The following is a 24,747-nucleotide window of genomic DNA, read 5'->3' on the forward strand; positions in this document are numbered from 1 at the left end:
TAGCCTCCCCTTTCGAATGCAACATTCAAATTACTAGACAAAAAATTACATCCTGAGAAAAGTGGATTTTGAGGGGTATAGCTCCATAGAGTCCCATTCATTCTGCACTGGCCTGTGAACGCCCCCTATATGGAACTCTGGTGGAACTGCAACCAGTTCAGAAGCCGGAAGTAACGAGGGAGTGGAACTTCTTCCCATATTAGAAATTCTTTGCTATCGGTAAGCAGGGTAAGCGGTGCTTACGGGCCCGGACCAATCAGGGGCCCGCGTGACTGGAAGATATTGATTGACAGCCGGGGCCCCCTATCGCATTTGGCCACTGACCAAGCGGGAGTGAGAACGAGTCAAATTCATTTCCTCGTTTCAGAGACCGTTCTCTTCACGTGTGTGACTCGAACATCTCACATTTACCAACAAAACGTACAACGAAAGACATTTCAGACCGTCCTGCCAACCTGTAAACATTTTAACATCAATGTACGCTGTAACGTTTTTTCACTCTAAAGTCACTGAAAGTTGCTGCTGTTTACATCCTGTCTGATCTCTGCAGCGGGCGGGGCTGCTGAGTTCCCCCCGCGACTGACACACACACACACACACACACACAAAATCACACACGGTGGATGCAGGAAAAACCGAAGATGAGACATACAGGATGACCTAAATTGAGGACAGCTACTCTCGTTATTGTAAGTGCAATGCTAAGTTAAAGTCCAATAAGTACTTTATTAAACCGTATGAATGTGTGTCCCAGGTCAGGATAGGAAATTAACTAACAATGTAAAGATCAACAAGCTACTGACAGACATGTTCAAATTTGATTCATTTAATAAATTATTACTTTTTGTCTTAAATCCACCAGCCATTTTCATATTATACCAACATTTGCAGCATCCTGAGCCTTTTTGGTAAAGTTCCTAAGGAAATCTCAGCCCAGAGTAATTAATTAATAGTAATAATTATTATTCTCCCCAAAACAAGTTTCCTTTTTTTTTTTTTTTAAAGAACTATACAAAAAACTTTTTTTTGCAACTTTCACTGTCTTCTGCAACTTCATTGCAACAAACATACAAAAGACATCGCAACTTTTATCGCAAAATCAGGCATTTTGGGCCGCAACAATCGACAACGAAATCCTGGAGGGACTGCCCTTTGTGTTTTTTCATGTGTTATGGTGCGCAGTCACCAGTGTTTTGTTGGTGGTGTTGTTGTGGTGCGCGTAGGCTACTCCTGATTTTGTCAGTCATCTCATCTCTTATATGCTGTGTCTCTATGATCCTATCCTGTCCTATTGATGGTAGCCTACTCGTGGACATTGCGCCGTCATCACGTGCTGTAGTAGGGGGGCCCGCCTTGATAATCCTGCTTAGGGGCCCGGTGTTGGCTCGTTACGCCACTGTTTTACACTCAGTGGCACCGTGATGAATGCAAGGGGGAGATCACTCGCGATTGCTGGCAGATTTGAAAGCCTGTTGAAGATGGAGGATCACGCCTATTCTCAAGGACATGTAACGGAGTTGCCAAGAAAGTTAAAAAGATAATTTCTTGGTGAAAAACTGGGTTACAGTTTGACACCCTTTCCTTTGTCTTTCCTCTCTCTCTTTCCTTTTTTGAAAACCAGATTTTGATTTAACGTTACTTGGCAACATTGTGGTCACTGTAATTCTGGCGCATCTACTGACTGCAACTAAATACCATCACTGAGTGCTCTAAGGCAGGACCAAACCATTACATGCAGATACAGGGGGGTGGTCGGTCAATATGGATGTTTACTTTTTGGTCAATGGGGACTGGGAATGGGGATTTAACTTTTAAAAAATATTTAAGTTATTTTAAGCGAAGAGAGGGAGGCTGTAATTCGGGAAGAGAGGACCGTGAGTTTGTGTGTTTAGCGATTGTTGCCGTAATTCTAAGCCAATAAAGTGTGTTCAGTCGGGTGGAGAGGACGGCAAGGTAGTGTATTTTTAGCAGTTCCTAAAGTAATTCTAACCCAAAAAAGTGTGTCTGTCAGTTGGGTACAGAGCACCGCGTGATCACGGGCTTTTATGACAATATGACAATATAGCCAGGATCTAACGTTAGCTACTCCGCTGTGCTGTGAAGTAATGTCTGGCTATATGAGACAAGCGTCTAGCAACATTGTTGTGGATGCTGACCTCCCAGAGTGTTCGCTTACGGGCATGCCAGTGACTTTGCCGGTCCCCGGCGCCCCTGAGACCTCCCCAGTGACTTTGCCGGTCCCCGGCGCCCCTGAGACCTCCCCAGTGACTTTGACTTTGACTTTGTTTTCGGTCAGACCCACTCCTGCCCCTTGTGCCCTGTCGGCACCCCTGTCGACCTCTGTTCCCGTTGCCTGTTTGGCGGACCCCAACTCAGCTGGCCCGTCGCCTGTCTTCAGCCCAGCTGCCCCTTCTCTTGCTCGGTATGCCTGTCCTCCTGAGGGGTTTCGCCTTTGCCGCAGACCTGCTCGGCCTTCAGAAGGGATTCACCTTCGCTTTTGCCACCGCCCTCCAGAAGGATTCTGCCTTCGCCGCTGCCCTCTAGAGGGGTTTCGCCTTCACGGACGGCCTCCAGAGGGGTTTCGCCTTCACGGACGGCCTCCAGAGGGGTATTGTCTTTGCCGTCGGCCTCCAGAGGGATTTCACCTACACGGTCGGCCTCCAGAGGGGTTTCGCCTACACGGACGGCCTCCAGAGGGGCCCCGCCCTGAGGGGCTCTACCTTCGTCGACGGCCGCCTCTGAGTCCTCGACGTCCTGTTAAGCCGCCTGAGGGGCTCTAGCTTCGCCGACCTTTTCGGCCGCCTGAGGATCTTCGCCGTCCTGCTCGACCTCCTGAAGGTCCTCGATGGCCTGTTCGGCCGCCCAAGGGGTTCCGCCTTCGCTGCTGTCCGCAGCCCTGGACTAGCTGGCCGTAGCACCTTGGTGCCGAGACCACTCTGTCCCCTGTTGCCGAGCGCGCCCCTCTCTGTCCCCTGTTGCCGAGGCATGCCCCTCTCCGTTTCCTGTGCCCCAGTACATGTAGAGGCAAGCCAACCGTCACTGCTCTCCACTTACTCCCCTGGGCAAAAGGTATGGCTTAAGATCTTCCTCTCAAAGTGGAATTTAAGAAAATGGCACCTCGTTTTATTGGACCGTTTAAAATTTGTCTGTTATAGAATGCCTTTATTGTCATTGCATATAACGAAATTTCAATTGCACTTCCTCTGGTGGTGACACATGACAAGACAACATAATGAAAACATGAATTAAGACATAATAAAAAAGAGACCTAAGCAATATGAACACAGTAGTAAGTAAATTATAAGAATTGAAGTAGCTAAAAGAAGTCCATAAAGTGCAGTGCAGTCCATATGGGTCATGAGTTCAGGTGTTTTATGGCACAACTATTCAAAAGTCTAGAAGTGTGACCCTGGAAAGATCTGTAACGCCTTCCAGATGGCAACAGAGTGAAGAGGTAGTGACCTGGGTGGGAACAGTGATGGCATGCGTGGTTGACCTGTTTGCTTTATAGGCAAACTGGTGCTGGTCCAGTGTGGAGGGGAGGGAGGCTTTTAAAAGCACTTCATAACAGTGGAAGTGAGGGCCACTGGTCTATAGTCATTGAGGCTACTCCCAGCTGATTTTTATTTATTTATTTTTTATTTTTTTGGGGGGATCGGCACAATGGTGGCAGATTTGAGGCACTTGGGGATGGAACAGGTAGACAGAGAGAGGTTGAAGATGGAGGGAATACCTCAACCAGCTGGTCGGCACAGTCCCTCAACACTCTCCCTGGGATCCCGTCAGGCCTGTCAGCCTTCCTGGGGTTCATGCCAAGAAATGCCCTCCTGACCTCCTGTGTTCAGAGAGAATGTCAGGGCATCTGTGGGCAAGAGTGTTATTGGTGTGGCTGATGTTGGCTCAGTCCTGGTCCCATTTGCCTCAAAGTGCGCAAAAAAATAGTTGAGCTCCTCGGCCAAATTGCTGCTGGTGCTTGGGTCTTTTGAACCCTTAAAGTTTGAGGTGTTGGATTCCCTGCCAGACACGTCGGGGATCCCCCTTGTTAAAGTGCCCCTCGATCTTCCTCCTGTAGGCCGCTTTTGCTTCCGTGATGCCTGCCTTTAATTTGGATCTGGCGGTGCTATATAGTTCATGTCCCCAGACCTGAAGGCTTTATCACGTTTTTTTCAGCAACAGCTTGACCTCCCTGTTCATCCATGTGTTGTGTGTGTGTGTTGAGATAGCATTTGACCTCTCAAAAGTGACATTGTCAATGCAGGTCTTAATGTAGTGCAGAACAGTGCAGGTGTAGCCCTCAAGACTCTGCTGTGAGAAGTGCCCAGTCAGTGCGCTCAAAACTTGCAGTTGTTGAATTGCAGTAGCAGGCCACAGTTTTGTTAGTTTCACTGTGTGCACAGATCTCTTAATCACTGTTAGGCCTACTGCTAGGTAGCTTCTCTCCCTCCCCTCTGTCTGTCCTAATTGCAGGAGTGGATTCAGGGTTCTAGCTGCATCTTATCTACCACGATCAACCTCTGCTTCATATACCCGGTCATTCCTCCACTCTGCGTCAGATCATAGTCAAGACGACCAGTTAGTCTCGCGCCTGACAAACCTTGCTATCTGTTTTGTCATTTGTATATTTGCCTGGCCTGATCCTTTCTCTTGTGCCTCAGCTACTATTGGAACCTGACTCCTGCTACCGCTTCACTCCTGCCATCCACCGGACCAGACAACCAACTGTACTACTCTGACGGAACCACTCCTCCCCGGAAACCACCGGACCTGTTCGCCTGTCTGGAAACCTGGACTTGCTTTCCCCCCCTTCCGGAAACCTGGACTTGTACTTAAGTACTTTGAGTAAACCTGTTAATTCACACTCTGGCTCTGTGTTATGTCTGCATTTGGGTTCTGCTCTTCATTCAAACTTAACAGTTTCAGTAGCGTTTATAAGGGCGTTTCAGTAGCGTTTTTGAGCAATTCAGTTGTGTGTGTGTGTGTGTGTGTGTGTGTGTGTGTGTGCGTGAGGTTTCAGTATAGTATGTGAGAGTATAATTTTTCTCGTGTGTGTGTGTATTTCACTTGTATGTGTGAGGTTGAAATGGAGGGGTGTGACCTCCCACAATTTAACTGGTTGAGGCGGCAGATATGGACTTGACTCCGGTCAAAGAATCAGGCTCCAGAGGAAGTATGTCTGGTTAACAGAGCTTTATTTTGAGTTGCATTGGTAGTTTGAGTTGGTGTTTGGTCTACAAGAAACAAAGAAATACAATAAAATATCAATTTAAGCTGCAGTATAATATCAATAATAAAGGAGCTATACTAATAATTATGAATGGTATAGGAATCAACAGTGGTTAATTACTAACTGAACAAAAAGCAGCAGCTTTAAACTTAAAGTGCACAAATGTTAGCTGTAGCTGTTAGGAACGTTATAAATGGGCTACAGACATGTAGCGTTGAATAAATCACGAGGTGATTAAATGCACATAGCATACAGAGCACAGCAACTGAGATTCTCTTTACATAACTTATACAATATAATGTAGGAGGTTAACTTTAACATATAAACACTCAAAGCACACACAGTGTGATATAAACCGGCATTATCACATTAACGATAGCGATAATTAGGTAATTAGACTAACGAGTGTGCCGTGGAGAAAGGCCAATAAGGCTTACATGACAACTCCTGCCATAACTTTCGATCTAAATAGTTAACTATACAGTTAAACTAACCCATATATTGTACCTGCATGTGGTCCCACAAACTCCACATGTACAATACTCACGTTTTCCTCACGAACACACAAACCAGACAGAATGAAGAAAAGGAATAACTAAAGTCTGCTGCCTCTCTAAACAGACATCAAGGCTCAGTGCCGCTCCCTCAACTGACAGACTACAGTATCGCCATCCACCTGCAGGGGGCGTGGACAGGCTTTCCAACAGAGGTAATTGTAAATAAAGTCCCAAATGGCCCCTCATAGATTTTCACCTCTGCCATGCTAGTATTGATAGTATTGTAATTAATCCGTAACTGATGTATTCCAAAGTAGTGCTAGTAAAATATGTATTCCATTTGTAATCATCAATCATGTTGGAATTTGTTGCATGCTACACTGCATTCTCAATTCCAAATGGGGGATAAAAAGGGAGGATTGATGGAGATATTTGTTATGCATGATCTTAAACATATAAATGCCTTACATAATGTCTGACCTATGGTAATGTGTGAACCTCACATGCGGTTGATGTTAGGGCCCAAGTCATGAGGGGTCATGGAAAGAGTTGAGTGTGAAACTATGATGTATAATGTGTCATGAAGGCGATGTTAGACAAATGAGAGCTGAAAACAAGATTCCAATAGTTCAACTCTGACCATTGGGGGGGGCCTAACATACATCAGAGATGCACCTAAGTCTGGGAACCTGTTGTGATTGTATGAGTGACATGGATCTCATGATGTGAGGTTAACCCTTGTGTTGTCTTCCTTTCAACCTTGAAAAAAAACTTTTTTTCCAATGTTTTTGACACCTGTTTTTCAGAGTTTGTTTTTGCTTTTTCCAACTTTTTAAATTTTTCTTCTACACATTTTCAGCGCTTATTTCTACGTCCCATATTTTCTGATATAAAACAAATTTAAAACGGATCAATGTGACCCGAAGTCAACACAGTTCGGTAGACCAGTGTTCAGTGAGAAGATTTGTCTGTGTATGCATTTGCTGTATGTAGACTGTCTCTCCCACTAGGTGCCGTGTCTGAATAAAGCTGCATTTAATCTGAAGACACCCAAATCTGTCATCTATGAAGTCTTCTCATTACAGTGCCAGATAACAGGTAGTTGTGCATATCATTTTTATCACCAGACTTAAAGACTGGTACAATTCTAGCAATCTTTGTCATTTTAGGCATAGCTCCAGAAAATAGAAAGAGATTGATAGAGTAGACAAGAGGCTCCAAATTTCCTTCACAATAGCTAAGAATTGTGCCACAGATTGGAGCTTTTTATATTCAGAATGATTTCAGAGATTTCTGTCAGTTGACGTTAAAAATAATTAATTCAAATAATGTCCATGTAGATATTGTCTGAAAGTAGCACTCTTTGGATGGCTGATTTTGTTAGAATGTTTTTTTACCTATGGAGACAAAGGGATTGATGAAGCTATTAAGATATGCACTGTCAAAATCATAACTGGTATTGTTTGTTTTTTAAGATCAATTTTTTTATTTATTTTTTTCATTTTAAACATCAGAACAGACAAACACACTTGAACAGGAACAACCACCCTCTGCGGTCTCGAGCAAAAAAGAGAAACAAACAAAAACAGAAATCACACCTTGCCTCTTCTACTTCTTGTGATGCTGAGGTCATTAGGACTGATACCTGTGCTGCTGCACTTCTCCATACATCTATAGTAGATGATTTGGCTTTGTTAATCCTTGCTATAGAGAGCTCAAGCATAACTATGTCCAGAAAATACGCCAACCACTGATTTATACAAAGCGAGTCGGAGGGGGGAGCCAGCATTTAGCTATCATTTTCTTGGTTGCGGTTGAGCCGGCTAACCAAACTTTCTTTTGTCTCCCAAGCAGATGTAATTTAGAGTCGTCATTAAGTAACAAAACGGGTCAGTAGGAATTCGACATCCTATCGCATCAGATATTATTGATGATGTTTAATGTCAAAACTCGTGCACCTGTTCACACTCCCAGACTAGATGTGCAGGAAAGTTCCAGTTTGTTCAGGTTGGCAGAACATGCAATAGGGAGTAGGAATGCCTTTAGAGACGTATCTCTTCTGAGGTGTCCAATATGTCCTATGGCATATGTTGAAGTGGATCTGCTGGTGATTTGGGTTCTTGGTACAGTGGGAAATGTTGTCCCAAACTGTCTCCCAATTAATTACGTTCCCCTCCGGGCTCAGCTCTCATTCCCATTTCTTTACTATTGGGAGTTCTCCTACGGATACTTGCATCAGTTTAGCATAAATCCTGGACACTAATCCTCGCAGGAAAATCAACAAGCCATTTAATGATTGGGTGTATCTCAAGACTGTTCCCCCATGGTACTCCATAACATTTTAGGGCTGAACTAAAGCGAAGATAAAGGAAGAAGGATGTCCTAGGGACCTCATAGCTAGCTCTCAGGTCTTCAGAACTTAACATACCTTCATCATTGAATAGCTGGTCTAGAGTATAAATACCTCTGTCACTCCACTGGTTATAAACAAAAGGTTTGTTACCAGACATTAAGTGCATGTTGTGCCAAATGTGGGTGCTCAAATGCCACTTATTGGTGTAGCATAGTTTCTTCTCCACCTGTTTAAAGTTGATCAATGTGTTGGTGATAATAGGGCCATAGGCTAGCATACACTTTTTTGGACACACACCTGCAAAGGCAAGGTCTTGCAGTCTTAGACTTCCAGTGAGGTTTTGCTCTATTTCTCTCGATGGAACTGTAGAACTGTATTTTAGCCTAGGTTGTTTACTATTCCAAATATACTGCTGGATTACGGTATCAAGTTTCTTCCAGAAATGTATTGGTGGGGGTAAGGGGATCATTGTACTTAAGAAATTCACACAAGGAACTATGTTCATTTTAACAGCAATCCTGGACCGTAGCGATGCTGGCAGCGCAGACCAATTAGCCAGAACCCTTTGAACACTACTTAATATAGTTTCATAGTTGTCCTGGACAACTCGCTGTAGCGATGCGTGAATGGTGATTCCCAAATATGTAATTTTGCTTTGGGTTGGTATTGTATCACTAATAGCTGATGTCACCTGTTTGTTGTTCAACAGGAGCAGATTAGATTTATTCCAATTGATTTTATAGCTGGAGATTGAGCCAAATTCATTAAAGATCTTAAGGAGTTTTGGAACAGAGTTGTCAGGGTCAGATATGTACAGCAAAATATCATCTGCAAATAACGATATTGATATTATTGGATTTAATCTGGACATTACATGCTAGCAATTTGCTTGGTTTACAACCATTAAAATAGTAATTTTGCCTCACTCTGTGCATTATGAATTCAGCTCTCCTTTTTAGCAAGTCATTTAGCTCTGCTCGATTTGTGACTAAAAGTGTGTGTAGATTTAGAAAAACAAGTCTTTAAAGACTGTTCTAATGATTTACAACATTCTTCCAACTCCGCAATCCTTGCCTCTCTCTTTTTCTTCAAATTTGCTGCAAAGGAATGTGAAATCTCTAATAAATCCTTTAGTGGCTTGCCAGATGTACGCCGTGTCCGAAACTGAGTCAGTATTGATTGATATGAACTCCGCTAGTTTGGCTCCAAATTCTGTATCAAAAGCTGTGTTTTGGAGAAGGGAATTATTAAATTGCCACCTTCTAGAATTTTCTCCTAACATATCACAATGGAATGTGGTTATCCGTGCATTGTGGTCAGACAGGATTGCTGGTTCCATTGCTATCGTGTGGAACATTGCCTTAAGTTCACTGGAGCACACAAAATAATCAATGCGGGAGTGGGTGAGGTGATGTGTGGAAAAAAAGGTGTAATCCTTGCTAGTAGCATTGTGCATTCTCCATATATCTGTAAGACTGTGGGATTCCACAACTGCATTAAACATGTCCGATATGTGTTTTTGGGCTTTCGTGTGGTTGACCCCTGATCTATCCTGATTTAAATCCAGTACCGCATTCATGTCTCCCCCTATAATTAATGAGTATTCATTGAGAGAGAGCAATTCATTGGTTAGTTCGTAGTACATATATATGATATCCTGCCTGAAGAGTCTTTACTACTTTTGTCTATGGTGAGGGTGCATCTCCGTGACAACACAATGGAGCCCTTGGTTTTGGTGTCGTCACTAGATGCAGCAGCAACTTTGAAATATTTTGTAGACGCTTTACATCTCTTTTACGCAAATGTGATTCCTGAATAAGCGCCACGTCTATGTTCTTCCTTTTTAAATAGTTCAGGAATTTAGCTCGTTTGATCCGTTTAGCCCCCTGATGTTAACAGAAAGGATTGAAAGTTCAGCCATTTTCAAAATGTACATGTATATATGTCAAGCAGCCTACCGGAATTCACTGATAATTTTGTAGCAAAGGGTGAGCTGTTAGATCTAAGCACAGTGTGGTGAAAACACAAAAAATAAAATAAATCCCTTAGCCCTCCGAGACCGCAGACCCCCTTCCCTCTCTGTAGGATACGTGGCCGCATCAAACGCAGCTCGCACAAAAACTCCATTCCTTTAGCATGCAGCTTATTCTGCACTCCTATAAATCCCTGGCGCCGTTGGACGGTGAAAGCGCTGTAGTCAGGTTTAAAGCGCAGCGTTGCGTTGGAATCACAAATCTGACCTTCCTGTTATACTTTTCCTTGCCTGAATTATTGCTTGGCGGTCCTGATATCTTAGACACCTGAGAATCCGCGTGCGTCGTTGCCTCCCCCCCCCTGCCGTAGATTCTGTGTTGCCCTGTCAATTTCAATGGTAGACCTGTTCTGTAAGGATGGAATCCACTTTGGCAACTGTTTTTGCAAAAATCCAACTGGGTCGTCTTTCTCGCTGCCCTCTTTCAGCCCAGTGACGCGGACGTTATTTCTTCTCGATCTGTCTTCCAGTTCAGCCAACTTCAACTCAAATTTCCTCTGGTCATCAATACAGGCTTTCACCGTGTTTCTCATCTGTCTGTTGTCTTTCTGCACCTCATCTAGTCGCTGTAATAAATCTCTTACTCTAGTTCCCTGCCTCTCCAGCTCTGTTCTGATGTGTTGAAGCGAGGTGTCAATTTCTGCCAACGCTTCCTTCACTGCGATGCGTACCGCTGGTTGAAGCGTGCTTTGTTGCCTTTCCAGGACCCTGGCCATGGCCTCCTCCATACGTAGATCTGCGTTAGCATCAGAAACCTCAGTAGCCGTCGCCATGCTAGCATCGTTGGCAGAATTCTTTGCTTGGTTAAACGTCTGTGGGGTCTGCTTTTTCGCTCCTGCAGGCATTCCGCTAAGGCTGTGGTGACCAATCAAAGGATTGGCGTCAAATAAAAAAAGAATAGACCTGGTTTTCAATAAAAATACGAGATAGGGCGGAGAGCTCTAGCCTCGAGCAGCCATGCAGTTCATCGGTCACGTGATCTCCCTTCTGGTATTGTTTGTTGTCAGTAAGCACAGGGGTTTTGTGACCCCGGACTTGAGGACTTCATTGAGCACCTTCCAGAGCTGCATCTCCTAACCCTTACTTGATCCTCGATCCTCGGCTAAACCGGAAGTTGTTCGTCCATCCTCGGTGAAGGCCGTCTCAAAGCTCTTATTTCTGCCCCGAGGAGCGAGCATCGAGGAGGGATCACCGAGGAGCAATGAACGAGGATACACGAGCAGCCTTCCCGGAAGCTGTGCTTCTGAATGAATGCTAACTCGTAAGGTCATAGGTCATAAATCCCACCCCCCTTTGTGTAAACAGATGCGACATTGGCCAAAAAAATAAATAAATCAAAGTACACCTCAAATACATTTTTCCCCAAAGATGGTTTCTGTCATTTTAGTTAGTTCTGATCATACTGACGTATGTTCAAATGTTAATTTTTCTGATCGGTTTTGTTTTTATTAGTTATTTGATGCTATAAAAACAGGGTGAAATGTCACGATTGACAGCTGAAATTTACTGTTCTCTTAATGTAGAGATCAGGGATAAGAAATAAAGAGTGTTAATAAAATCGTTTTGAGCCTTATCCGCTTTAGAAACGGATGTTAAAATCCCCAAGAAGAGTCTTCATGCTACACATTGGAAGGTTTCTTTTTCAAATAGTGTGGGTATTGTGAAAGACCTCGTATCTTTTTAGCACCTTATCATAATACATTCCGAAATGTAAACATTTTTGTTTCTCTGAGAAAATGTATACATACTGCCCAGATTCTGTAAGTGCCTTTAAGGACTTCCTCACACAAGAATAATGTAAATTTTCATCCATGTTGTGCAGGGTGATTACTAAAAAGACTCACACATTTTATGCAAAGTTATTCATCTTATGGTTAAGATAGATCAAAACTATAAACAACAAACACAGGTTAACAAAACATTTCCAACAAGTTTTTCTTTAATGTTACTTTTCATATTAAAAAAACAAGTCCACTATAAAGGTATAGCAATTTTACAAAAGAAGAGGACAAGAAGTGACAGTGAATTACATACGTTAACATATGTTCAACTTGAAAATCATCACTTTACTTTGGTTCTTGTCAGCTTGCTGCAATGCAATGTGAGGCACGGTGCAAACAGAAGTAACAATGGGAACAATCAATCCCTCATGCACAGGGTACAGTATGAACTACCTATGTTTTAGCATGCAAATGAACACAGGTGCACAAATAACATGTCTACATGCAAAAATCAAACCCCCTCTCTGATTGGCTGCAAACACGTTATGGTACTGAGCAGTACACAGCGGTGACATTACCAGGGATTGTTGTAGTTTGATTTTACACATGCACACTGGTTATTTCAGTCAGGTAAAAAAACAGTAACATCAGCCACAGTATACCTAAGTAGCCAAAACACTTTGATGTGGCTCACTAACATGTATTAAAGCCCCTATAAATAAGTAGGATTTACTGACTCAGATTATTGCATCTTCCAAATGATTCTGATAGTGTAAGAGTTTGTTTGTAGGAAAGTTTGCTTACCAATACACACTATCCTAATGAGAATTGGGACTTTTATTCTCTATCTTTTTGGGTCCTCCCGCTATCAGTCACTCAGAAATGTTCAAACCCTACACATAGCGGCATTATGTACTATTTCTGATGTATCATCCACTGACAAAGGTTTGATATATAGTCTGGGGGTGCCCCCAAATAGGTGACTATTTAATGGAAGGAGCCCGATTCAACTGCGAATCTCACTTTCAAATTGTTGCAGTGTCGGAAAATTTGGTTATAAAAACAAGGATCATTCAATCCGGGCTATGGGGGTGCTGAATGTCTGATTTTATATAGAATTACTTGGTTTCTCCTAATAAATCATGATATATAGCCTATTTTGGAATACACTTATTAATCAGAGCACTCACTTCAGAATGTAGTACTAGCAGAGCGCTAAATATGTTTTGAATCTATGAACGATTCGTACGAGCGTAAAAACAGCCGTTTGCGGCTTGCACCTCTCTCTTTCTCTCTTGTTGACTGTCCCTTCACTACCCTGTCATTTTCCTTCTGTGGAGGGAAAATTTAATTAGGGCCGAAAGTTCCATTTGAAACCATTAAAGCAAGCAGGCTTAAACTAAGTGATGTGTTTTGTCAGTCTGTCTATCGAGCTCTGTTTCAGATGGACAGCACTGCTCCCTACACACACGCCTTAAACACAACAAATTGGTCTGAAACAACAGCTAAGCAATTACATCATGTATCTTGGCCAATAATATTGTTTTTGCTATTTTTCTACAAAAGGGTTAAACAGAGGGTGAAAAAATACAACTGGCAACTAGTGGCACCAAGCCCATTTCTGCTCTTTTGTCTGCTGTTGAAAACATTTAAGCCAATGTTGCATATGAGAATATGGATCACCAAACAATTAATCCATCTTTCCAAGACACATCTGTAATCTTTACTCCTCCCATAGTATACTTATGTCAGTAAGCAGTCTGTAGATATATCCATTTGTCTTATTTTCTTATTATATCAACAGTATGTCTCCTCTGTATTTGTAATAATAGCAGCTGAAGTTACACTAAAATGACGCTAAAAAGCAAAAGCAAAACAGCTCCAGCCATTTCTCCACACATGATAAAATACAAAGGTGCACCAAGATACTGTAAAGTTGATCACTGAATGATTTGTGTGGGTGAGACAGCATTTATCTGTATGGGGTGGGGGAGCGGCACGAGTCATGAAAACAATAAAAAACCTTTATCTCGCTCGTAGTTCATACATAACATTAATTCATATGTTTGTGTTAGCTTATGGATAGTTGTTAGCCATTGCTAGCTAAACTATTGTAACCAAACTGCTAAAGTGCAGAAGTTATTCTTCTTCTGGGGTTTTTAGCAGTTACCATTCAGCTTCAGTTGCATTACCTACTTCTGGACTGGAGAAAGGCTGACCCTGATTTACATGTAGCCGAGAAAACAAAGACGGATTGCAAACAGATTGGAGATCTGCTCAACAGAGGCACATATACAGATAGGTGACAAATTAAAGGACAAACCTGAATAAATGAGTAGGGAAACATAATGAATGCAGAAGCTTCCACACAGGTACACTACATGGTACAATTAATCAAGTAACCTCCAGTCATGCTCATTGGCTTGTATAAAATGATGAACAGGCCCAGTCGATTCTGATTTTGTATCAAGCTGGCAAAAGTAAAAGAACTAAGGCTACGTTCAGCCTGCAGGCAAAAGTGACCCAAATCCAATTTTTTTGCTTATATCTGATTTTTTTCATATTTGAGCATTAAGGCCTGCAGTCTGAACGTAGCATAAGTAACTTTGAAAGAAGGTTCATTGTTGGGACATGGATGGCAGGAGCTTCAGTCACAAAGACAGTTCAACTGGCTAGTGTTTCAAAAGGAACAGTGATCTAAAGTACATTTTGACCTATGGGAAAGACATCAGTAAATAGGGTCAGAAAAAGACATTTGATGACCGCGATGCTCGTGCATTAGCGCAAAATGTAAAGAAAAAAAGAAGAGCAATTCTTCCTAAGGTGACTGGGAATGTCAATGCAGGACGTAGTCAGACTGTGTCAGCAAGAAAAGTCCCTTGACAATTACATAGAGATGGAAAACTATAGCAGGGTTGCAGTGCATAAACCTCTCTTTACAAAGATGAATGCACATTTGAGAGTTCAGTGGTGTAAAAACCATAGGCAGTGGTCTACAGAGTAAAAAGTGATTTGGTCAGATGAATCATCCTTCATCATATTCTCAACAAGTGGTTGAGTTCATGTGTGGCGTACATCAAGAAAACGATAAAGCCTGAATGCTTGACCCCTACAGTGAGGGTATCTGGTGGCTCAGTTATGCTGTGGTGGGCATTTAGCTGGCATGATTTGTGTTGACTTGTCCCCTTGGAGGGAAGGGTCATGCAAATCAACACAAAGTTGTTCTGAGAGATCATCTTTATACTATGATGAAACATTTCTATCCTAATGGGAGTGGTCTCTTCCAGGATCAAAGTATCACTATCCATACGGCACGAGGGGTCACTGAATAGTTGCTGAGTATGAAAATGATGTGAATCATTGGCCTTTGCAGTCCCCTGATCTCAAACCAATTGAACACCTATGGGATATTTTGGACTGACGTGTTAGACAGGGCTCCTTATCGCCAACCATCAAAGCACCATCTTCTTTTGGAAGAATGGTGTTCCAACACCTAACTAAGACACTTTACGTTGTTTTTTTCTTTAATTTGTCACTGTCTGTATGTGGCTGAATGTAAATAAGAGTGTCTTCAATATAAGAGATTTTGTGTCAATTGGGCCTTTGAATTGTCATATCTGGAAAACACAGGTGTCATTAATATTACTGTGACAATGACAAAAAACACTTATAGTGCAGTACTACATGTTGATTAAGACAGTCTAATGTAAATTAGACTGCTCAATCATAGATCTTTTTGTCATTTCAACTGGAATTTTGACCATAGTAGACATGGTAACGGCAGACCTCTGTTACATAAATACAAAAGGTCTGAAGAATTTAAAATGATTGTTGTAAGAGTTGCCCTGACGATGTTATACAATGTCCATATTGTATTCATACAGATACATTAAAATCAGTCATTGTACTGTAATGCCAAGTGTTTTGACTTAACATACGTAGTGTGAATGTTACATGGTGTGGTGTGTGTAACTTTTAGTTAGGGTTAGATTTGAACTGTTGCTATGACTGATGTGCTGAAGGCAAGGTGAAACATAATGACGGCATACTGTGTGTGCAGAGGAATGCCTGGATTTGTGCGTTGTGTTCAGACAGTGAGGTGCCCATGGAGACTGACAACGTGTCTGTGAGTGCAGTCATGCTTACAGGAACATCCGTGTGTGTGTGTGTGTGTGTGTGTGTGTGTGTGTGTGTGTGTGTGTGTGTGTGTGTGAGACTTTGTATGTATTTGGTGATCATTTCAGAGTACCAGGAGTCTCCAGAGGACACGTCATCTGAGTACCAGGAGTCTCCAGAGGACACATCATCTGATGCAGCTTCATGTCTCTTTCTACCAGGAAGGAGCAGTGTTGGCCAGTCGTCTCATACGCCTAGAAATACACATTGTACTCACGTTATTTTAAGAATTCTGCAAAAACTGTAGGAATGATCTGAGCATCCCAGTTGTTCTCAAAGTTTAATCTCTGTAAATCCGGAAATCCCATGATTTGCTAATATTTATTTTACTTAAAAGTTCTGAGAGGCTTAATGTTTTACTTTATCTACTTTATCATTGTATCAAATCAGGTGCAAAATATAAATACATGTATATACTGTATACTACATGATATGAATGTTGTCTAATTTTACAAAAATTACAGTTTTGTTACATTTTGTTCCTGAAATGCACCCTTCTGCTGGGATCACGATGATCCAGATTTCATGGATCAAAGGTTTCCCAATCCTACTGAAAAGTTTTGAACAACACATACTGACGGTTTAATCCAGATTAGGACCAAAATTGGATTACGTGATCTAATTTCAGATTATGAAATTTCAGATTTCAGAATCCTTTTTTTCTTTTGAACAACTCATTTGAAAGATTTGATCCAATCCGAAAGCCAAAATTCACCCAGATTACTTCTGAACAACTGGGCCCAGGAATATGATTATCTAGTTAAACAACAAACATTATATTGTAGCGATAGTCGTTTTTTTGGTCCTACATGTCTTGCGTCACAGACACACCTCCAGTCCACCTCCTTAACTACGCTGGCAATAGCAAACTTGGTTTTGGGGCTGTTGCTGGGCAACACAGACTTTCAACTCCCTCCAAAGATTTTCTATGGTGTTGAGATCTGGAGACTGGCCCAGGCCACTCCAGGACCTTGAAATGTTTCTTACGAAGCCACTCCTTCGTTGCCCGGGCGGTGTGTTTGGGATCATTGTCATGCTGAAAGACCCAGCCATGTTTCATCTTCAATGCCCTTGCTGATGGAAGGAGGTTTTCACTCAAAATCTCACGATACATGGCCCCATTCATTCTTTCCTTTACACGGATCAGTCGTCCTGGTCCCTTTGCAGAAAAACAGCCCCAAAGCATGATGTTTCCACCCCCATGCTTCACAGTAGGTATGGTGTTCTTTGGATGCAACTCAGCATTCTTTCCCCTCCAAACACGACGAGTTGAGTTTTTACCAAACAGTTCTATTTTGGTTTCATCTGACCATATGACATTCTCCCAATCCTCTTCAGGATCATCCAAATGCTCTCTAGCAAACTCCAGACGGGCCTGGACATGTACTGGCTTAAGCAGGGGGACACGTCTGGCACTGCAGGATTTGAGTCCCTGGCGGCGTAGTGTGTTACTGATGGTAGCCTTTGTTACTTTGGTCCTAGCTCTCTGCAGGTCATTCACTAGGTCCCCCCGTGTGGTTCGGGATTTTTGCTCACCGTTCTTGTGATCATTTTGACTCCACGGGGTGAGATCTTGCGTGGAGCCCCGGATCGAGGGAGATTATTAGTGGTCTTGTATGTCTTCCATTTTCTTAGAATTTCTCCCACAGTTGATTTCTTAACACCAAGCTGCTTACCTATTGCAGATTCAGTCTTCCCAGCCTGGTGCAGGTCTACAATTTTGTTTCTGGTGTCTTTTGACAGCTCTTTGGTCTTGGCCATAGTGGAGTTTGGAGTGTGACTGTTTGAGGTTGTGGACAGGTGTCTTTTATACTGATAACAAGTTCAAACAGGTGCCATTAATACAGGTAACGAGTGGAGGACAGAGGAGCCTCTTAAAGAACAAGTTACAGGTCTGTGAGAGCCAGAAATCTTGCTTGTTTGTAGGTGACCAAATACTTATTTTCCTGAGGAATTTGCAAATAAATTCATTAAAAATCCTTTTTTCTCATTTTGTCTCTCATAGTTGAAGTGTACCTATGATGAAAATTACAGGCCTCTCTCATCTTTTTAAGTGGGAGAACTTGCACAATTGGTGGCTGACTAAATACTTTTTTGCCCCACTGTAGCAGGTACAGTGGAGTAGATATATACATATTGAAAGAATCTGACCTTCTATCTATATCTGAATGTCTCACCTTGTGTTCCTGTCTTGGTCACGGATCTTCTTTTCCATTTCAGCATCTGTGAGGGTCTCCAGCAGGGGGCACCACTGATCTGCATCACCTGTGTTGCGGATGGCAATCTCTACTGTCGGGAGTGGATTCTCACTGTGAGCAAATTACAAGCATGGCAGTAATGAATCATTAACATAATACACCAAAGATCATCAGCTCAAAGGGTAAAATGTAGAAAGTTGGGGATGAGCCTACATACTCCAAAAACAGTGATAGTGAGATGCTTGCTACAGTTACATTTCTAGTGATGAATCAGCGAAAACACGTTTTATTTCTCTGATTTCACAGCTTTGTTCTAACGCCGCTGGGCACTCTCTCTCTCTTCAGTCTCTATCTTGCTCGACCATATAACGTTACCGTGCTTTCGGATAGTCCGTCTAAAACAGTTTTTAATATCCAATGCTGTCCAAATTGCTCCAAAATCCAAACCTCAAGTTCATTGGGTACCCAGGAAACCAAGTGTGAAGTAGATTGGAAGAACGGTTCATGAGATATTTTAAAGACAGACGCACAGACATAGACACGCACGCACGCACACACACACACACACACACACACACACGTCCCACTTTATTAGATAGATGTAGCACCAATTTCAATTTTTTTCGCCTACTGCAAAGACACCCCAATTTTATGAAAAGACCATCTTTCCAGTGTTAAAATATTTCTTTAAAGTGAGTGGGTGAGTTACCTGAAGGCATAGGTCCTCTGGTGCCAGCTGAGCTGACCACGAATGCTGTAGGCGATAGTGGTTACAAACTCTCCACCCAGACCCAGCTCAGAGCACAGCTTCAGTGCAAATGACTCCGGCGAATTCTCTCTCTCTGACATGTCCCACTCAAATTGGTCCACCAAAGAAATGTTCCCCACGTGGATATTCAGCTGAGGAATACAAAAAAACATGTACACTCCAGTGGTTTTTTTTTAGCAAGTTAATCCTACACATTACATTAGCATTACAGCGACTTCTTATTTGTCTCAATACAGTTCCTGAAGAGAACATGACATTCACTGGAAGAAAAACAGCGTAGTCTTGACAAGATTACAAAGACCTTTGTAATAAGCCTAGTCTAGGTGTGCAGAAGATGGTAGGGATGTTCCGAGAGCACAGGTTTTGGTGAATACTCGTTTCTGATTGGCTGCACGGTGTCCATAAAAAAGTGTTATGGGAGTTCAGGTGAAACTGACATTAAAATAAAAAGAAAATGTGAATCTGTTGATTCACAGGATGGTGCTAATACACAAGCTGCAAGAACTAAGTTACACTGCTCTTCCTGAACTTCCTTTGTTTCACAGCGAATAATGTTATCTCACATCCTGTTCGCTGTTCAGGTCGCTTCTTCAGGCTGTGGCCGACAGTACACATGGCGGATAATTCTTCGTGAAAACTGTTATACTGTTTTGGGGACAATGACATGGCTGATAGCTAGCTTGTCCTGTTGTTAAATATACTGTAAAAATGATATTTACTGATTGCCAACTGTACACGTTATTGATTTTGAATCCTGCAAGCACAGCGTTAGCTTTCTGGCTCTAAGGGTTCTATGAGCTGAGCGGACAATAAATAGCTCCCATTGCTAAGTGAGGTGTCCATTGTCAGGTATTAATGAACTGAACACGGCAAAATTTTGAAGTTTATTCTCCCCCCAAAAATAGGTAATTGAGCACTGTAGTGGTTATGATCATATCAATGACTATGTAACTACATGGAAACGGGCCAAATTATGTCTGTTCCTAGTAAAGTAACAGCGTTACAGAAGGCTAGCTGTAGTCTTGCGCTGAAATCCCTTGGGAATTCAGTTGTAGCAGGAAAAGGTAAACAGCAGTGTGGAGATCGGAGCGTAGTGTGTGAAGAGCGGAGGTGTTCACAAGGGAAGAAGCTTGGAGTAACGAAACTATGGAGCTAGAGCTAGCCTTCAGTAACGCTATTACTGTACAAGAAACAGGCATCATTTGGCCCGTTTCCATGTAGTTACATAGTCACTGATACGATCATAACCACTACAGTGCTCAATTACCTATTTTTGAGGGGGGAATAAACTTCAAAATTTCACTGCGAAAGCATGAACTGTCCTCTGGAGAACATCCACCAGACCAGCGGGCGCCCGTGGATTGTTGTCGGCCGCAGCAGGCGAGGAATGCGGGGAGGAAGTAGGATGTCGGTCGGGCCTGCTAGCCAGGCTAAGGCAACTAACACACAGTTCGCCACTGACGAGACTCCTATTCACAAACGCCAGATGGATCGCACACAATATGGATATGTATGTTACAAATACACACGGAACTGCTGCTTGATGATTATTACCGAAGCCTGGCTGAACACACTCACTCATCCCAGACGGCAGCTAGCAGCTAACAGGGTAGGTGAATTTAAACGTCTGAGTTGAAAACACATCTTGTTGTCATGTAAGGGCCCTGTTCATGTTGCATTTTAATTAGGGCCCGAGCGCCGACAGCGGCGAAGGTCCTATTGGAACTGAAGGAATTATTAGGGCCCGAGCACCGACAGCGGCGAAGGCCCTATTGAAACTGAAAATGTACGCATTTTAAGGGTTTCGGGAATAGGTGCACAACAATGGCTCGCTAGCGCCCCCTACAAAACTTAAAAAATTTAGCCCCTGCAGTGCGTTTATCGTAGACGCACGAAACTTGGTACACATATGTAGCATGTCAAGACGTATAAAAAAATGTCATTAGAGCCATACCCTAAACCAAACAGGAAGTCCGCCATTTTGAATTCAAAGTTCGAAATTAGTGCGATTTTGGCATTTCCACATGTCGTACTTTAACGAACTCCTCCTAGAGATTTCATCCGATCAACTTCAAATTTGGTCTGTGCCATCTTAAGACGTTAAAGATGAAAAGTTGTTAAAAGAAAAACTTTTCGTCATAGGGCATGGCCGTGGTGGGGCGGCCATTTTGAGTGTTTCGCCACCGAAACAGGAAGTGGGTGTAATTTGAGTGTACATTGTCCAACTGGCTCGAAACGTTTCATGATTCATAAGAATCTAACTCTGAGGACATTTACTGGACAAAATTGACTCAAAGTCATAGCGCCCCCTAGTGGCAACAGGAAGTAGGCCCAAAACTATACGTGCTATAGTTTAACGAACTCCTCCTAGAGATTTCATCCGATGGACTTCAAATTTGGTCTGTACCATCTCAACACATTAAAGATGAAAAGTTATTAAAAGAAAAACTTTTCGTCAGACGGTGTGGGCGTGGCATGGCGGCCATTTTGAGTGTTGAGCGATGAACAAATAAGTTGTTGTAACTTGAGTGTACGTTGTCGTATCCGCCCGAAATTTCGGAGGGTCCAGGCCTGAGGACATCTACAGGCCAATATTGACTTTTGGTCATAGCGCCACCCGCTGGCAACAGGAAATGCGCCTTATATGTCAAACATCATTCGATTTACATGAAACTTATGTGTGGTCTACATGTGATACTGAGCCGCCCCCTATACTTTAACCACACCCCTTTATCAGGCCACGCCCCCTTTCATAACATTTGAACTGGTTAAGGTAGAGTATTGTGTGAGGTATCATTGAACTCAGCAGAGAGTTCCTTCTTCATTGGTGATGGTTTGACCCGCCCCCTAAGCTTTAGCCACGCCCCCTTTATAACTAATGACCCGTTTGATGTAGACCCTTGTGTGAGGTATCATTGAACTCAGCAGAGACTTCCTTCTTCATTGGTGATGGTCTGGCCCGCCCCTTATGTTTAAGCCACGCCCCCTTCATACATGCTGACCCATCTAAGGTAGAGTCTTGTGTGAGGTATCACTGAACTCAGCAGAGAGTTCCTTTTTAATTTGTGATGTTTGAACCGCCCCCTATGCTTTAGCCACGCCCCCTTTCACAGCTAATGAAATGTATGACGAAGAGTCTTGTGTGAGGTTATTGTTGAACTTGGCAGGGAGTTCCCTTTTCATTGGTGACAATTTGCGGTGTCTGAGTGCCGCGCAAATGCACAGTCGCAAAGAGCGGAGTCCGCCAGTAACCCCGAGGCGTGCCGAGGCGCGAGGGCCCGTCCATCGCTGCTTGCAGCTTTAAATATTATTTTCCTGGCAAATTAATTGCCTTTTTGAGGGGCTTATCATACTCAAAAACTGAAATGGCCCGCCCCCTATGCTTAAGCCACGCCCCTTTTATACCATTTTAATCGTTTAAGGTAGACCCTTGTGTGAGGTATCATTGAACTCAGCAGAGTTCGTTTGTCATTGGTCATGGTTTTGCCCGCCCCCTATGTTTAAGCCACACCCCTTTTCATAACTGGTGACCCATTTAAGGTAGAGTCTTGTGTGAGGTATCATTGAACTCAGCAGAGAGTTCCTTTTTGATTGTGATGGTGTGACCCACCCCCTATATGTTAGCCACACCCCTTTTCATAACTGGTGACCCATTTAAGGTAAAGTCTTGTGTGAGTTATCGTTGAAATCAGCATAGAGTTCCCTTTTCATTGGTGACGATTTGCCCCGCCCCATATTCTTAAGCCACTCACTCTTTAATAACTAATGACACGTAGTACGTAGGAATGAGTTTAACATTGGGGGGGACACATATCGGAAACCTGACAGATCCGTTAATGGTTTGAACAGAATATGTCATAAATTAACTACACTGCAAAACATTCACCAACATACTTTATTCTACTAAAAAGATACATTTGTAAAGATAAAGGAAAACACATTTTGAATGGCAGTAATTAACTAGTAATTTAATTGCAGGCCTAATCATCCAGTTTAGTAGATTAATAAATAACATATATTGATCAACATTTGAATTCAAATTTTCTGAATACATTTTCTTTTCTTAGTTGTATCTTAAGCCTCAATGAACAGACACAGATACATGCAAAGGTTAAGGTGAAAGGCAAAAACAGCATCAAAACTTTTAACATATAAACCAACTTGTTTTTACTCTTGAGTGTGATATCCTTCCACATTTCCACTAACTGGTGTGTGAAGGTAAAGGTAAACGAAAAAGACATTAGAATGGATGTAATGAACTGATAAATATGAATTCCTATGTAGTTTTCTGTCACAAATAAAAGTTGGATAGCACTGTACAGTCCTGCATTCAATAATTTGCGTGCTGTGATTTTTTCAGTGTCAAACATGTGCCGTGGCACACAAAAGATCCATAGAGTTTCTTGAAATAGACTTTCCCCGATAATACAAAGAAATGCATCTTACCTCACTTTTGCCACTAAAGCTGAAAGGCTTACAGGGAATTGACCTTGTTGTTTGGTGCATACAATAAACATATTGAGGAAATGAAAATACAGGCAAAGCACTGCAACAGTCAAGAACATATCAAATAGAAAAATTGCACTGAAAATATGAAAAAGATACTTGTACAGTATAGCTGTATCAGAATGAGAAAGCTGTATAGTCTTGTGCAGGATGTAGGCTACTACATTGTTGGAGTACTCTTTACCAAAGCAAGATATGACGTAATATTTCTATTACACATCAACCTGTGTCCGTAGTACACACGTAATGTGCAATACAGACAGAAGTAGTCATAGTACCGTAGCCAGGATGTGACGATTCAAGACACTACTGGTATGTGTGGTCTTACATCGAAAACAGTAGCCAGGGGTGTTTTAAAGCATGTGATATACGTTATAGAAGTCTTAAGAGTGAGGTTGGTAGGATGGCCCAAAGGACTTTGACACTGAAGGCAGGGATTTGCTTCCCATTTCCTCCCCACAATTACCTCTGACAATAGTTTTCCATTTTTTTGGCATTAGGACTTCCTGCAATTTCAAAATCCCCTAAGTAATTTTTAGGGGGGAAACAATCAAATAACTATTCAAAATGGCAATACATAGAATAATGAATGATCAAAAAATACATTAGCATATGGATTTGCTGCATATGCTAATTTGTGATATCCCACTAATTTGCTAAAACACCATCGATCCCACCGTGCACACAGCGTCTGTCTCCATAAAGGAGAGAAGACGGCAGTTCACGAAAGGGTAGTATCTATCTCGTGAACACCTTTACACAATCACACATTCACAATCACCAACCTGACTCTTAGCAAACAAGCGATTGCGCCCGCTTTAGAAAGTTAAATAGTTGCAAGTTTGCGGTAAAATGCAGTTAGGTTGTCGAGGTCAAAACACTATATGTAGCAGCTGTGAATCAAATATACGTATTATAAATAATGTTATGTCATTTTCTACTGAATGTTTGCTGCTTCAATCCAGGTGAGTATTGAAAAGTATTTTCCGCGACTGAAAAAGGCACGTGTTGAGGATGAGGACCAGCCTGAACTGGAGGTATCAGTCTGAAACAGAGCTGAACAGTCCTACCAGTGTAATGAGTTATGTTATTAATTTGTTCACAATATTTTCAGGCTTCAACCAGTGAAAGACAGGGGAGAGAAAGACAGATTCGTTAGGCATTGAAGTAGGAGAGGAGGACAGCATCCAACTGCGTGTCGTCCTCAGTTTTTTATATACTCCCGCAACACCTAAAGACTGAACAACAGCCGTCGCCTCTTCAAACAGAGT

At 42.3% G+C, this 24,747-nt stretch overlaps 1 protein-coding gene and 1 long non-coding RNA gene across 2 annotated transcripts in view; one reads left to right on the plus strand and one right to left on the minus strand.

Annotated features, from left to right (window-relative positions):
* The first annotated feature begins 223 nt into the window (after positions 1–223).
* On the plus strand, positions 224–6,766 carry LOC144531789 (uncharacterized). Its single transcript, XR_013503255.1, has 3 exons — positions 224–689; positions 2,297–3,069; positions 4,656–6,766. It is a non-coding gene; the product is annotated as an uncharacterized LOC144531789 (long non-coding RNA).
* A 5,261-nt stretch (positions 6,767–12,027) lies between these two features.
* Positions 12,028–24,747, minus strand: part of LOC144531180 (SWI/SNF-related matrix-associated actin-dependent regulator of chromatin subfamily B member 1-like) — a 63,771-nt gene continuing 51,051 nt past the window's right edge. Inside the window, exons 7-9 of the mRNA XM_078271164.1 lie at positions 18,911–19,101; positions 18,181–18,312; positions 12,028–16,197 (exon numbers count right to left, since the gene is read on the minus strand). Of these exons, the coding sequence (XP_078127290.1) occupies positions 16,158–16,197; positions 18,181–18,312; positions 18,911–19,101 (363 nt within the window). The 3' untranslated portion in view covers positions 12,028–16,157. The remainder of the gene's footprint in view (positions 16,198–18,180; positions 18,313–18,910; positions 19,102–24,747) is intronic.

Source organism: Sander vitreus, chromosome 16 (genome assembly GCF_031162955.1).
Source record: "Sander vitreus isolate 19-12246 chromosome 16, sanVit1, whole genome shotgun sequence".
In the NCBI taxonomy this organism is placed as follows: Eukaryota; Metazoa; Chordata; class Actinopteri; order Perciformes; family Percidae; genus Sander; species Sander vitreus.